Below are 14946 nucleotides of genomic sequence, written 5' to 3'. Positions count from 1 at the left end.
GCAGTGACTGTCAATTTACTCATGGATGAATGCTGCCTCTTTGTGGCAGAATGCCACGGAAAATATTCCTTAAACATAAAGTTTATGAACAGCCCTTGATATTGTACACATTCCAGGTGAGATTATGGGGAGATCCACCAACACGAATAAAGCACATGGCTCTTTAAGTTTCGATGAATTCAAAAGTTTCCTACCCATAAATATTATCGAATTCACTGGCCAACCTTACTCAGAGATGAACAGCTTATACTCACCAAACATTCTGAACATTTAGGATATAGATCGACGTGAGATAAAGTACCCATCATAATTGCTGAAGGTAGTTTTACACAAGTTAAATTATGAAAAATTGTAGACTGAATAAATAATACTGGCATGACAAAATACAAAATCAATGTGCAATACATTACTTACCATGCTCCACATGTTAGATGAATACTTCAGTAAGGAAAAGAAGTATACAGTTGAAATTTCATTAATAAACACATGAAATGACACATTTAGATAAACATACTTCCCTGAACCAACAAAGGTGTAATTATATATATTTGATAATTCGGGAAACTTTTTTTTCTTTTAGGAATAGAAGTTAGCTCCTATGTCTTAAATTATTAATAATGGCGATTCAGTCAATCACACGTAGCTGTTTCTTTTACACCTTAAGTAATCATTACTTCAGTCCCTCATATGTGACATAGTTATCAAGTGTTTATTCAGAAACTATTTAAAAAATTACATGTGCTGGGATACATGAGACTGTAGCAACAGTAGCCCCATCTTACAGATATCCTGTTTGTGGTTTATCATCATTGCTTGCTGCCCAGAGGGATAAAGACATTGTATAGAGATTTGTACAGTCCATCATTTGGTCTTCTGAGGTGCCAGTACACGTGGATCTGTACAAATGCAACTGGGTTTGGTTAAACAATCAAAAATCGGCTACAATAGTAGTCAGATCAATACATCATTTTGGTTGACTAATAAAAATACTTTTAAATCTTCTCTAACAAAACCAGAAACTTGCACATGATTCTCACTGGAATGGCCCAATTAATTGCCCTAAATCTTTTTCTTTTATACATTAGGATACAATTTTGTTTTTTGTTTTTTTTTAAATTACAGATTCAATTGGGTGGGTTGCATTGACTTTTAAGATTCTGCCATTAAGTTCTCCATATTTTAATGATTTAAAATGCCTTCCTGATATCACTTCAGTTTTGGAAATGCAGCTCCTGATATAGTGTGACACCTCTGTGAAAATCATAGGCTAAATAGTGAAGGAAAGAGAAATGCTAAATGTGCATATAAAAATAGGTGCTACAATAAAATATTTGTATATTTCATCAATAAGTTATTTTGACTAATCAATTATGGATCATATAGCTCTGTAATTTTAATGATTTGTCCACATCTATGGTGATCTTTTCAAGATCACAATACTTTTGTTCTTTTAATTCAAATGTCCAGAATGCATACAAACACATCCTTTAAAAAGAAAGGAAAGGAATGAGAGAGGAGGAAGAAGGCAGGGAGGCAGAGGAAGAGAGGAAGCAGAAAGGCGGGGGGGGAGAGAGAGAGAGAAAGAGAGAGAGAGACCAAACCTTCTATTAAAGTTGGGGTGTGCTAATCTCTCCACAAAAGCCATTTAGACTCACTCATGGCTCAAAGGGGGAGAAGGGGAGGGAGAAGGGAGCAAAAGAGGAAGAATAGAATCTATGCGCTGCCATCTCCCACCATTCTTAACACTTCCAACCACTACAAAAATTACTGAGACCTTTAACAAGTCACTCGCGAAGCAAATTGCCCTCAGTAAAGCCCTACTCTTCGTCTCCTCCACACGCAAGAAGAGAAAGTGATGTGCCCAGTTTACACAAATGTTTCCCCACGTGTAATATTAAAAGGAAATTGCACACCCTTTCAGTACCTTCCGCCGAAGCTGAGAATCTCGTGCCAAGGCACTTCACCCTAAACGTTGAAACAACACAATTAATCAAATGTGTTCGCGGTGTGTGTCTGCTTGCTTGTCGGTTTTAAACGCAAAAGCTCCAAGGGAGTTTCTTTGCCTTTAGAACTGGCTAAATGTGGTCTGTTTTTCCAGCACTTCGAGGTAGTCCGGCTCAACGTTTAGTTTTGCTTTTAACTCCAGATACTCGTTCCTGTTGGGTTCTACAAAGACAGCACTGGGGGGGCTGTAGAGCACCGGTTCCCGCAGCCTGCTGTCCCCTGCCCCCGGGTGCAAATACTGATGGGGGCGTCTCAGGTCATAATTGGGGGAGAAAGTGTAAGCAGCGGGGCTGCACGGGAATTTGGGATATTCCGGGAGGCTACTGCCGGCGGGGGCGGTGGAGCAGTGTTTGTCTGGTTCTAAAATGCCCCTGTAAAAGCGGTCGGCGTCCTGCACCGGCGACAGTAGGTCCTCCCGGGGCTCGATGGTGCTGACGCTGTAGGCGGGGCTCCGCAAGTGGTGGCTTTCCCGCCTCTCCTCCTCCCCCGGCTGCAGCTGCAGCTGCGGCGGGGGCTGTTGCTGCTGCTGCTGCTGCTGCTGCTGCGGCGGCGGCGGCGGCGGCTGCAGGTGGTGGTTGCTGCTATACGTGACCTTAAGCTCGTGCAGGTCTTTGTAATCCTCCACGGAGTTGCCCTCTCGGGAGCGGTAGATGGGGTTTTTGCACATGTGGCCCAGCGGATGGGGGATGTACTCGTACACGTGGCCCGCGGGCGTCTTCACCTTGGGCAGCGCCGGCCCGCGGTGGTGCACGTGCGCGTGCGGGTGGCCTCCAGCGCCGCCGCCGCCGCCCCCGCCGCCGCCGTACACGCTGTACTGCATGTTGAAGGAGCTCACGTCGGAATTGTTGGTGCCGGTGTGGTCGCTCTGCTTCTTCTTCCTGCGCTTCATGACTAGCACGAAGAGCCCGGCGGCCACGAAGACCGACATGATGAAAACCAGCAGCAGGCTGAGGATTAACACGGACAAGGGCACCGACGACGCGCCTCCGCCCGCGCCCAAGCCCGCGGGGGCCCCGGTGCTGTTCAACCGCACGGCGGGGGTCACCGCGCTGGTCCTCGCGGGGACCTGGATGGAGGAGGGCGTGGGCGTGGAAACCTCCACGTCCGAGTAGTCTGGGCACAGCAGCTCCGACTTAATGAAGCGCATATCCATCTCAGCGAACTTCTTGGGCGCCTTGCAGATGACCTCGTCCACCAAGACGCCCACTTTGAGCTGCTCGACCCACAGTTTCATGCCCACCACGTCGCAGGTACAATCCCAAGGGTTGTCGTGCAGGTCGATTTGGATGAGCGACTTCAGCTGGTCCAGAACTCCACTCACCGGCAAGGAGGTGAAGTGGTTACTCCTCAGGTTCAGCCTGAGGAGGGTCAGGCCTGAGAAGACGCCTGCGGGCATGGCCTGCAGGAGGTTGTTATTCAGGAAGAGCAGCTGCAGGTTGGGGACGGGATCGAAGGTCCCAGACTGAATCTCACGTATGAGATTGTACTGGAGGAAGAGATACTGCAGGCTCTGCAGGCCATAGAACAACTCCGGGCTCAGCCTCTCGATCCTGTTGCCATTTAGGTAGAGGCGCCTCAGGTTGGTGAGGTCCCCAAAGGCGCGGTCCTGGATCATGGAGATGCGGTTGTTGCCCAGATGCAGAAGGTCCAGCCCGGTGGCCTCCAGGAAGTCGCTCCTGCGCACCAGGGCGATGTAGTTCTCCGTCAGATACATTTTCTTGGGGTTGTAGGGCTTGGGCTGCAGCTCTGCGATGCTCTCGATCTTGCGCTCCTGGCAGTTGACGTTGAGGCCCAGATCGGAGATTTGCAGGTTGCAAGTGCACGCGGTGGGACACTCCAAAGGCACCGGAGATTTGGTCTGGTAGGCGATGCTGGGGCCATAGTTGCCATAGCCCAGGTCCTTGGAGGGCTGCCGAGAGGTGGGGCGCACCCTGGGCTTGTTGGGTTGGCGAGTCCCCTTGGGGGTCTTCAAGGGGGGTTTGTAAACAGCAGAGGAAGAAGTGGCCACGGAATTCACCGATGCCGGGGTGGTATGTAAATACCCCGTGGTGCTCAAAGGCGACTGCGGCCTCATCTCATAGTCTGAAATAAGTTTCCTTGGGCAAAGTTCCTGCTTGGACACCTCGTCCAAGTCCCGGCCGTGTAAGCGGAAGGGGGTCTCACAAACCACATCCCCCACCAGGGCCGAGTAGGAGATGCTGTCTAACCAATCCTTCAGAGAGATCAACTCACAGGAGCAATTCCAGGGGTTTTCCTCCAGCTGTAACTCCACAACTTTATCCATGTGCTGCAACAACCCCACGTAGGGCAGAAGTTTCAGCCGGTTCCCCCGCAGGTCCAAGTGCGTTAAGGGCACAAAGCGGAAAAGGTTGTTGGGTAAACTGGACAAGAGATTGTCATTGAGGATAAGCACCTGCAACAAATGCAGTTTCCCAAAAGCATTGGGTTCAATGACACTGATGTAATTGTAATCGACCTGTAGGTACTCCAGGCTCTCCAAGCCAAGGAAGGTATCATCACGCAGAAGTTCCAGTTTATTATTGTTCAGATGCAATCTCCTTAAACCCCGCAGCCCGTGGAAAGCCCCAGTCTCAATATCCTGGATAACATTGCTACCCAGATGCAAAATTGAAGCCCCGGTGTAATTGACAAACTCATTGGGATAGAGACGGTTCAAAAGGTTTCCAGACAACAAGAGGTGGTAGATTGGGAAACGGGGAGGGCTAATTTCAGAGAGGCTGATGATCCCCCGGTTTTCACAGCTCACAGTTAAAATGCCGTCCTTTTCCTCACAAGGACATGCATTGTCACAGATTTCCCCATAATAATCGATGGTTTCTGCACACGAAAGGACGAGAGATGTTAGAGCAAAAGCTAGAGTCTGCAGCATCCAGCTCTGCATTTTTCTGTGAAGGTCCTGTTCCAAAGTTACTGGGGGGCAGCAAGTGTGCATTTTATCTCCTGCAAGGGAGAGAGGAAAAAAGGAAACAACAGAATATGACAAAAATTTAAGGGATCAGGCAGAAAGTCTCTCTCTTTCCTAATACTACTTCTCTGAAATCCAGAAGGAGGGGATATGAATGAACCGCCCCTCCCCCTCCACCGTCCGTGGTACCTCGAAATTCTCCAGACTTTATTAAAATCTGACATTCATTTTGATTTAAAGGTTGATTTCATTTCCTAATGACGATAGGAACATGTTCATCTTTACAAGATAAGGGCAGGTTAGGCAAAGTCCCATTTTAGTATTCTTGCCGGCTCCCCCCCCCCACCCGCCTTTCAAAACCAATCCATAAATATACATAAAATGGCTGTCAGTTCGGTTTCATGGCTCTAATTTAAGAGAAAGGAAGCACCATTTTACAAGTTTCCCCACCTCACCTATACCCAGTCCCTCTGCTTTTACTTCAGAACCTCTTCAGGTTACAGTTCACAGTGAAGGTCTCCCATTTTCACAGAAAAGCCAGGAGCCACAATACTTGGGCTATTTTAAAACCATCGCTGGAAATGCCAGAGTGGGAACCTAAAGAATGCTTTCCAGAGGCAAAAAGGATGCAAGATAATGCATCAAAAGGACCCAGAAGGAGCTCTTAAATCACCAATTTCCTTCAGGAGCTTTGAGCATGGAGAAAAAGGAGAGCGCGTTCGCTTTGATGGTGGACTTCACTATCATGCTATTAAGCACATCAGCGTCCTAATTGCACGCACGGTGCCACTTAGCAGCTCTCTTCCCTGAGAGCGCCCTGCGTCCACTTCTCCTCATTGATCATGTCAGCGACGCTACTAAACCGCATCTTTAAGCCACTGAAATAGTTCTGCACGACGGATGCGAAGGCATCCGCAATCCCGGAACACCTCTCAATACCTGGAGTTTAGGACGTTCTTACTGCTTACCGGGCACCAGCTAAAAGTAAACCAAGGACCAGCGCCAAAGCCTCTCTAACCTCGGGCTCCGCGTCTGTTTGCCACGGTATGCAAAACGAACCCCACTGAATCTGCAAGATTTGGAGTGAACTACCACCCCGCCAGCATCTCCATCTTTGGAGTTGCTTATTACATTTAATTGTCAATGCTTTACTCCCCCTACCCTCCCCCCCTTTTCTTTTCCCCAGAGAAAGGGCACTTGGGCTGATTAAGAGGCAAAATAGAAGGGTGTAAGGGAGGGAGAACAGCAAGTGACACAAGCCAGTGCTTTAATATCCGAATTTCATCTCCCCAAGGAATCAGTCTGAGCCCCTCTCCCTTTTCGTTCTGGCTTTCTTTTTGTCCCCTTAAAGGCTTCCTTCGACTTCCTACTTCGAGTCGACAGCAGCACTCATAAAGGAAAGGACGTAAATGGAGCGAGTGTGTGAGTGTGTGTGAGTGCGTGTTGCGTTGGTTGGGGGAAGGGGGGGTGGGAATATTTGGTAGAAATGCTGGGCTCGGGGAACCAATGCCTTTTCTCTGGTCAGCCTTGTCTCTGCCTCACCACCACCGAAGTCTGATGTCGAATCGCAACCTCAAACTAAAGCCAAGACGTTTCTGAGTCACGGGTTCAAGCCTGGAGACCTCGATCTTCATCCCCGAGCCGACTCCAGCCTGCGTTATTAACAGCCCCTGCATTCTCACGCACCTGTGCAAGTGTGCCTAAGAATCATTCACGTGTGGCCACCCAGACGTGTCGAGACGAATGGGAACCCACAGTGTATAAACGTCGCAAGTATCTCCGACCTCCCAACGCAACGACAAACACCTCCCGGCTTAAAAGCGGCAAAAACACCCTCTATGCAAGCAGAACGTTTACCTTGAAATTTCCGTTCTCCTCTGGATCAAATCTGCACATCCATTCAAGTGGAGTTGGGTCCCCTCCCCCTCCCTCCCGGCGCTTCCCCGCCCCCATTCACCTGCCGCCCCTCTGACAGCCCATCGCAAAATGTGTCCAGCCAATATTAAACTCGAGCGTTTACAACTTTAATTCAGTTCTGGATAGCCAGGGTCGAGAGCTTCCTCTCACCCCACTCCCTTTCCCCTCCTCCTTGCCATCAAAGGAGCCCCAAAATTTGAAAAAATAAAGTTGAATGAGCCGGGGAAGGCTGACATTCTGACTGGGAAACGCACCTCCGATGTAAATTCGCGGGTACGCGGCACATTCTCAGATTCTTAGATTTTTTTTTTTTTTTAATGGAGGTCGGGGGCGGGGTAACTGCATTTGTTTTCCCCCAAAGAATTTAAACCCTGGATCGTCGCCCTGAACATCCCTGCATTAAGCAGCGTGGGGTCGGGCAGTCTGAAGCCCAGCACCCAGGCCGGAACCGCGGTTCCGGGCACAGCTGCTCCCACAGCGGCCCAGGCAGAAGCGCCCGGAGTTCCAGGACGCGAGGCTCCCCCTCCCCCATCCCACCCCGAAGCGAAGGAAGGGAAAGGGGGGGTGGAGGGCGGAGAGGGAAAGAAAGCCTCCCGGCCGCCACACACACACACACACACACACACACACACACACACACGAGCCTCTTTTGCAAAGTAAACGGCCGACTTACCCCGTCTCACATCTCCAAGGCCCACTCATCATAGCCACCCTTACAAAAAATACCTCTTTGGGGTGTGCACCGGGCTTCGGAAGCCGAAGGAGGGCGAGCGCTGCGATCCGAGCGGCTGGAGAAAAGAGGCGCCCGGACGCCGCCACCCCCGGGCCGCCGCCGTGGTGGCGACCGCGGGCTCCGGGGCTCCCCAACCGGTTCTCCCCCGCGCTCTCCGTGGTAGTCGGAGCCGGCAGCGGGGTGGGAGGGGGGGAGAGGGGGGCGATCGCGAGCGGCGAGCCGGGAAGGGAGGGGGGAGGGGGTGGCGGAGGACCGGCGGTCGCGGCGCCTCGCATTAGGGGCCCGGAGCTGGAGCCGGGCGGGGCGGGGAAGGAGCTGTTGGAGGGGGCGGAGGCGTGGAGCCCGAGGCGGGGGACGCGGAGCAGGCTGCCCGCCGGCCCAGCCAACGTGACGGTCAACCTCGCCGCGCTCTCGCACCCGCTCACACTCATGCTCACTCGCTCCCAGCCGCGCCACCGCGCGATCGCGGGGTCCCCGGCATCCTACGCCGCACCCCCCAGGCGGGTACTTACAGTTGCCATCTGTATAGGGGCCAACTTTCTCCAAGCCAGTGGCGGCCGCCACCCCCTCCAGCCGCCTCCGGCTCCTCGCACCCTCGGGCCTGGGTTCGCGCGGGCCGGCCCTCCCCTCCCCCCTCGGCTCTCCTCGCCGTTTTCACCACATTCCCCCCTGGTCAGTGGCGCACGCCCGGGGACGAGCCAGAGGGAGCGGGGCGCAGGGGTGTGCATACATCGCCCGCCTTCTTCTTGCAGCGCACACTGTACATGGTAGTGAGGGGGCGAGCGAAGGTGGCACCGGCCTCTCGGCTGCTCCCACGGCGGCTGCGGCTCCTGCGCCGTCCTCCGCCCCCCCGCCCCGCGCAGCGGAGACCACCGCACTGGGATCCCGCCGCCGCTGTCCCCTTGCCAAGCCCGCCGCCGCGGCCCCTAATTAGTACATGTAAGGCTCCCGCATCCTCTTGGCTGTTTCATCGTTCCCGGTGTTTTCAGGGGCTTTTCCTCTATTCCTTCTCTTGATGCGGCGCACGATCGTCATTATTTGCGATTCTCTATCTCCTACATCCTTGGGGGTCCGCGGGGAGGTGGGGGGCAGGAACAGCGTTGTTCTAAGCCTGTGGCGTGTCCCGGCAGCCTGGCGGCTCAAAAAAACTTAGAGAAAGTCGCGTCTTCCCTCCCCGGCGGTGAGGAGGTGGCTACGCGGTAAGCAGCGCAGGGGTCTCTAAGACATCTGCTTCGGCGCGGGCGCAGGGCCCCGTGCAGTGCACTTGTTTATTGTCGCGCCACCGGTGCGAGCCAAGCTGCAGCAGACATGATGGGCCCGGGGCGAAGCGGGCGCTCCGTGGCCGATAGATGGCAGCCGAGAGCGAAGGCGTCCCTGGGCCCCGGAGGCGCAACCGGAGCGCCCCCCCAACCCTTGGATGTCACATTCGTGGGAGACAGAGGACTCTTGGACCATGTGCGTAACTCTAGCGTGGGACTGTGCAATCCTCGGATTGAAGAAGGGAGGGGTGGAAATAACCCCGACAGTGTCAGGCTTGTTGGTGGTCAGGGACAGACAATTCCAGCCCTGGGCAGATCGTCTGCTTTCCACCTCCCATTTAGACTAACACAGCCCGTGCTGCTGTCTCTTGTACTTACTGTAAAGGACCCTGGAAGAGGGAGTGGTTCATCCTAGCTGCAAACAAGGGCGCTATTTTTTTTTTCTTAAGAATTACGTTTTATAAGTATGTTTGGGCGATACAAGGGAATGTGAACGACTTTCAGAGAGATTATGAACGTATTTGGTGTATACTAGAAAGCTGGAAATCCCTAAATAAATGCAGTAACGGTAGAAAGCAAGTTTCTTGAAGAGTCACCTGCTAAACTCTACTAGCCTCATCTCTACAGTAAGTATTCCTGGCTCTTTCCATGAAACCAGACACCTCCCTCCCCCGCAAAAGGGTCTTTACATTCATAAGGCATATTTCCAGTGTTTGTAATATTTGAGCTGCAGTCCATCCCAGGTATAGAAAAAAAGTTGATTGCTATAAGTGGCCCAATGCAGGCTGAGTGCACATGTGCCTGTTCCTTTGATAACTGGGTGGTTTTACCACTTAAATGTATTTTATCCATTTAATTTTGGAATTAATTATATAGTATCTTTTGGAATTGTCTTAAACATAATTGATATTGTGTCTTTCTTGGTAATATTTGGGGTAACATTGTGGTTATATTATCCTGATTAAATACAAAATTAATATGAATTCTGATATATATGTATATACATATAGCCACTAACATATCTTCCCACATCTATGTTGAGTTAGAAAGAGTTTTCTAGAGGTGGTGAATTTTGCAGTCTCCTGAGGTTTTGCACCATTTCTTGAAATTTCTCCTGAATCTATTCTGCAGATTTTTTTTTAGTAAGGCCATTCAAACTTGGCTTGGAAACAGTTCTGTTTATTTTGCTTAAATTTGGGGTAAGTGTAAGTGAAGAAGAAAAGCAATCGGTAATATCATATAATTAACAAGAAAATATTATAATAGAACTTCCTGTTAAATTTAGAAACATTTGGCCTAGGAATGATAGCCACTTGCTACAGGTACATTGTATAAACAGGTAACTTAAACTTCACCCAGAAACGGCTTGTTGCTGTATTTTTTATTTAGTCATTATCTTCTAACATTTTAGAACATTTATTTTTTAATAAATGCTTTTATATTTTCAAAATGGAAGTTTTAAAGTGTCATAATTTTCAAATTATGTATTAATTACGGTTAGAAAGTTTTGGAATATAAATGTTCAGTTCTATCACAGATACATTTTTTTAATGTTGGTAGCCTCTGTAGAAGTTCTCAAAGGGTATAAAATAGCTTATCTAATTATTGGACTACTCAAGATAACTGAAACATAGTTTAGTTCATTCTTCTATTACTTTCCTAAATCTTCACAATTGGATTTAATAACAAATTTTAGTTTTATTTTTGTTTTTGTCTTAGTTTTACTTTATTATCCTAATTAAAATACATTTTGTTGAGCTAAGAAGCACTAAACATGTTTGCAATTAATGTAGGTAATAATTTTGTTAGAAACACTGACAGTAAAAATATTACAGTTTACCTCTTGTGGTTCAAATAAATAAATGACAACTTTCTGCCATTAACTCAATGTTAAGGATGGCCTGAGAAGCCGCCATTAGTTTACCACTAGGTGTCTCTATAAGCTACTCTGCAGGAAAGTGAATTTTGAGAAAATACTGAGACATGAAGAGATAAAACAGAAGAATGGGGAAGGAAAATATCATAGAAATAAGGAAGAACCTCATTTATTAGTGTGTAGATTCCTATTTGCTTTGAGTGTTGACTATTGCCTAGAAAATAAATAAATAAACCATGTAACTGATCAAATTTGAGCAACATTTTTATCTACAGGAACATATTCATGTTTTAGTCTATATTCAACAATATACAGTCATATGATATGTATACATGCTACCACACAACACTCAAACGCATGCATATGACTACATAAACACACTTAGGAACTAGAAAATTAAATGTCTGATCAAATACATCTCTCCAGATTTAAGGTCATTGACACTAAATGAAACATTGTTTGATTGAGATGGATGTGAAAAGCTGAGAATCTTTGAATGTTTATGAATATATTTATGCATATCATAGTTAGCTCATGATCTAGTGTCATTATAAATACATTTCATATGTGGTAATATATTTTTCAATAATTAGTGCAAATTATGGACATAATTGATACCTGCCTATTAAAATTTAAATTCAAACCACGATGAGCATATTTGTCACTGGAAACTGACCATACATTTTTGTGAATTCATATTTATTATTACCTGGAATTATTGTTTCAGTACCTTACGGACTCTGGAGGAATTCTTATGTTAAAAACACTTCTTAAAATATCTCATCATATTACATTTGTGTATCACTGTGTGGGTTCTTCAGAATAGTAAAATGCTTAGTCAGGAATTACAGTCCCTCATGCAGCAGTCTAACAGAGATTATAAACAAAGAAATTCTTTGGTAATAATTATGAGATTTTATGAGTACAAATCAACATCATTGAGATCTAAGGCCAGTAGACCTTGTATCTTGTTGTTGTCAGCCTGACTGGTGAGTTAGGATTACAGAATTCTAATGCTAGATTCCAGACTCCTCCCAAATTAGCTTGAATAGATTACTTGTGTTATGGTAATGGCTAAGAAGACTATATTATCTTATTTAATAAATGAAAATTTTTTCAGATTTAAGTTATATTTTTAATGTCTTTGAAATTGAAATTACATATACCACATATCCCTGAAAGGAGAATAGTTTCTCCTGGAGGTGAAAACATGAGCCATCTTTTATGATTGTTTCTCTATGCAATTGCTAAACTAAATAACTGTATAGCATATGTTTTTGATTAGTTTGATACTTTTAGAATTACAGCAGTTAAATATAGCATGCAGTGATATGTGTCAAATCCGAAATGGCTGGCTAAACTAATTTTACCAAGATTATTTATTCACTTATAGGCTTAGTTATTTACAGTCTTAGGAATATGCTCTCAGAGGCATAAAAGAAAGAGGTGCAAAAACTAGACAATTTTCTTCCTGTCTCATATAGTTCCTTGTAAATACCCTCTGATTTTTTTTTTTGCCAGAATTAGGTATTAAAACATACTCTTTGGAGGACCACTTGGAAATATCTACCAAAATTTAAAATGGATATATCTTTTGAACAATCATATTTTCAGAAAGTAATCTACAGGTGTGCGGAAGTTAAGTACACAAAATGATATATAAGAAGATATTCCTTGTAACAGATGCTTGCATTTGTAAATGACTAAGAATGGTCTACATGTCTGACTAAATGAAAAGTGGTACACATCAATCTATACCTTGGAAGACCTTTCTTCCTGTAATAACAGTGTATATAGGAATACAGTTCTGTCATTATTAATAGTATAGATAGTATCATCTATGTACCTTGTCGAAACTGAGAGAGAGAGAGAGACAGAGGGGGAGGGAGAAAAGAGAAGTTTTCTGGAACGATACAGAAATCCAACAATAACTATTGTCTCTTGGAAGACTGGGAAATCTTGAGTAGAATGGAAATTTATTTTTCACTATGTATATATATATTTAACTCTCAGAACATTTCAATTTACATTCACATTCCCAATAAAAAATTAAAAAGAAAAAATATGTACTTCAGAAATAAGGATAATATTTGGAAGAATGATATGAGAAGTGATGAAGAGTTGAAGATGATTTTACCAAATTAATTTCTGTCCTATAGTACTCGAAACTATTTTATTTTTTAATGACACTTTGCTATCAATGGAGGCACTGAATATCTTTCTAAAAATATGATTGTAAATTAAATGGCTAAAATGGTTTCTCTTCATAGCTCTTATACGTGACATTCAATTCTAGCTGGCAATATTAATTAATAGAATTGTAATTAATAGAAGCTAGCTTCTGTTATCTTCACTATACAGAATCATGCTGTGTACTGGCAACATTAGCTTTATTTGATACTCTGATGGGTGAAGGGAAATATCAAAATGGTTCTTTAGAGAAGATAAGTAATTATACTTGAAATTGTCAGCAGCAGATCTTCACTGCTTCCTACAGGAAGATGAGTGAGTGTGTAATTGTGACATATTTTAAATATACAAACTAATATCGGGCCCCGTTAGAACAAAGCCTGCTGCCTTCTGGCTTATATTCACTCACTGAAATATGCACATTCCTGTGGAAAAGAAACAGTTTCATTACAGAGCCAGATAAGCTTTTCTGTGTATCTTCCTCCTGGAGCTATGATCTGTCTGTTGGAATTCATGAGTTCTTGATTCTTAAATATCTCTAGTCATTTCTAGGAAACAAGTCCAAACAAGCATTATGTTATGCCTAGATTTTCTGTATCCTTTCTGGTTTTTCCGAGAAAAACAATTAATCATCCTAAAACATAGTTTCCTCACAATACGTTAAGATGGATCATGGCTTGCATGAGAATATCTAAATTAACCTTACATTATTCAACTTTTATCAACTGGAATCCTTCATTCAACATAATGAATGACTCCCATAATCCTTTTATCCCTTCAAAATAAATATGCTTTTCTCCCAACTCCCAAACTTTGGTTTGTGCTGCCCTTTCAACTAACTGGCTTTTCACTTCCTCTACCATTCTTTTATCTACTGTTCTAGAGAATTCACTGTAGATACTTTCTTCATCAAAAAAAACCCCAACTTCCATGATAGCAGAACCTACTTCATAGAGTTAAGGTGAAACGTGCAGGCACTTAGTAAACGCTATATAAGTTTTTGCGGCTGTTGCTGTCTGGTTTTGAAGGGATTTTTCCTAAGAAAGATCTATGAAACTTCTGTTTTCCCTTCTCTACTTTAGTCCCTGTACAGTGTGATCTTAAAGTGAAATCTTAACGGTCCTGTTTTTGTCAGTCACGTTTTAGCACACAAAGTTTATATCTTTATGTTCGGGTGATATCATACACAACCCAAAATGATAAAATTTCAACAGTGGTATCAGGCAAAGGCTTAACTAGAAAATCAAGGGGGTTTTTTTGTTTGTTTATTTTTTTTTAATGACAGCATTTTATTATAGCACTTTTTCTGATTTTGCTAAGACAATGAAGACTTTTCAGTATAAAATGTGAATATTTATAAATTAAAATATTATAATAGATCTTTAAAAAAAAAAAACCAAAAAAAACTTCCCTGTCCCCTCTAACCAACATTAAAGATTTGATTATCGGAACATTCTCTTGCATTACTTAGCACTTACTGCAGCACAGTGTTCAAATAACTGCTTAAAGTTTTCTTTTTTTCTGAACTAGATTATCATGCCTTATTGAGTACAGCATTTTATTGTGTTTGTTACCCTCTTAACAGTGAGAAAAATGAGCTCTTTGTATATACAAGAAATACCCATTTACGAGTTTATTCATTCAACACATATTTTTTAGTACCTATATTGTGTTAAACACTATTATGTTTGATATAAACAATTAGTTGATTCATATTGGGATGGTTGGGTGATTTCAGAGATATTGTGACTTTCTGATAAACCACCTGCATTCTCTAGTCAAAATAAATGGTATAAAATAAATGGTATAAAATAAATAAAAATACTATTGCATAAATTGTATGCTCGAATAGTATTTCTAGTAGCATATATTTGTCAAGCCTCTGCAAGGGTACTCTCCAATAGAACTTTCTGTGATGATGGAAGTAATCTATACCTGCTTTGTCTAATATGATAGCCATATTACTACTGAGTAATTGAAATATGACTGGTAAATACAGGAAATACAATTTTAATTTTTAAAAGTTTAATTTATTTAAATT

General features: G+C 44.5%; 1 protein-coding gene across 4 annotated transcripts; it reads right to left on the bottom strand.

The window, feature by feature from the left end:
• Positions 1-688: 688 nt before the first annotated feature.
• Positions 689-8974, bottom strand: SLITRK5 (SLIT and NTRK like family member 5). 4 transcript variants are annotated; one of them, XM_067016336.1, is made up of 2 exons: positions 8093-8974; positions 689-4965 (listed from the first exon to the last, which is right to left on the bottom strand). In XM_067016336.1, exon 2 carries the CDS (start codon positions 4955-4957, stop codon positions 2066-2068), a length of 2892 nt encoding a protein of 963 aa, XP_066872437.1. In that variant the 5' UTR covers positions 4958-4965; positions 8093-8974; the 3' UTR covers positions 689-2065. The 4 variants fall into 4 exon arrangements, with proteins under 4 accessions (XP_066872437.1, XP_058897556.1, XP_066872440.1 ...); XM_059041573.2 differs by lacking the exon at positions 8093-8974 and adding an exon at positions 7521-7927; XM_067016339.1 differs by lacking the exon at positions 8093-8974 and adding an exon at positions 7574-7927.
• Between the last annotated feature and the right edge of the window lie 5972 nt (positions 8975-14946).

This window comes from Kogia breviceps, chromosome 16 (assembly GCF_026419965.1).
Source record: "Kogia breviceps isolate mKogBre1 chromosome 16, mKogBre1 haplotype 1, whole genome shotgun sequence".
NCBI classification, from domain to species: domain Eukaryota; kingdom Metazoa; phylum Chordata; class Mammalia; order Artiodactyla; family Physeteridae; genus Kogia; species Kogia breviceps.
This window is presented reverse-complemented; position numbering and strand designations above follow the sequence as displayed.

Excerpts from the sequence above, each read along its gene's own strand:
- SLITRK5 (XM_067016336.1), bottom strand. The coding sequence starts at position 4,957 with ATGCACACTTGCTGCCCCCCAGTAACTTTGGAACAGGACCTTCACAGA.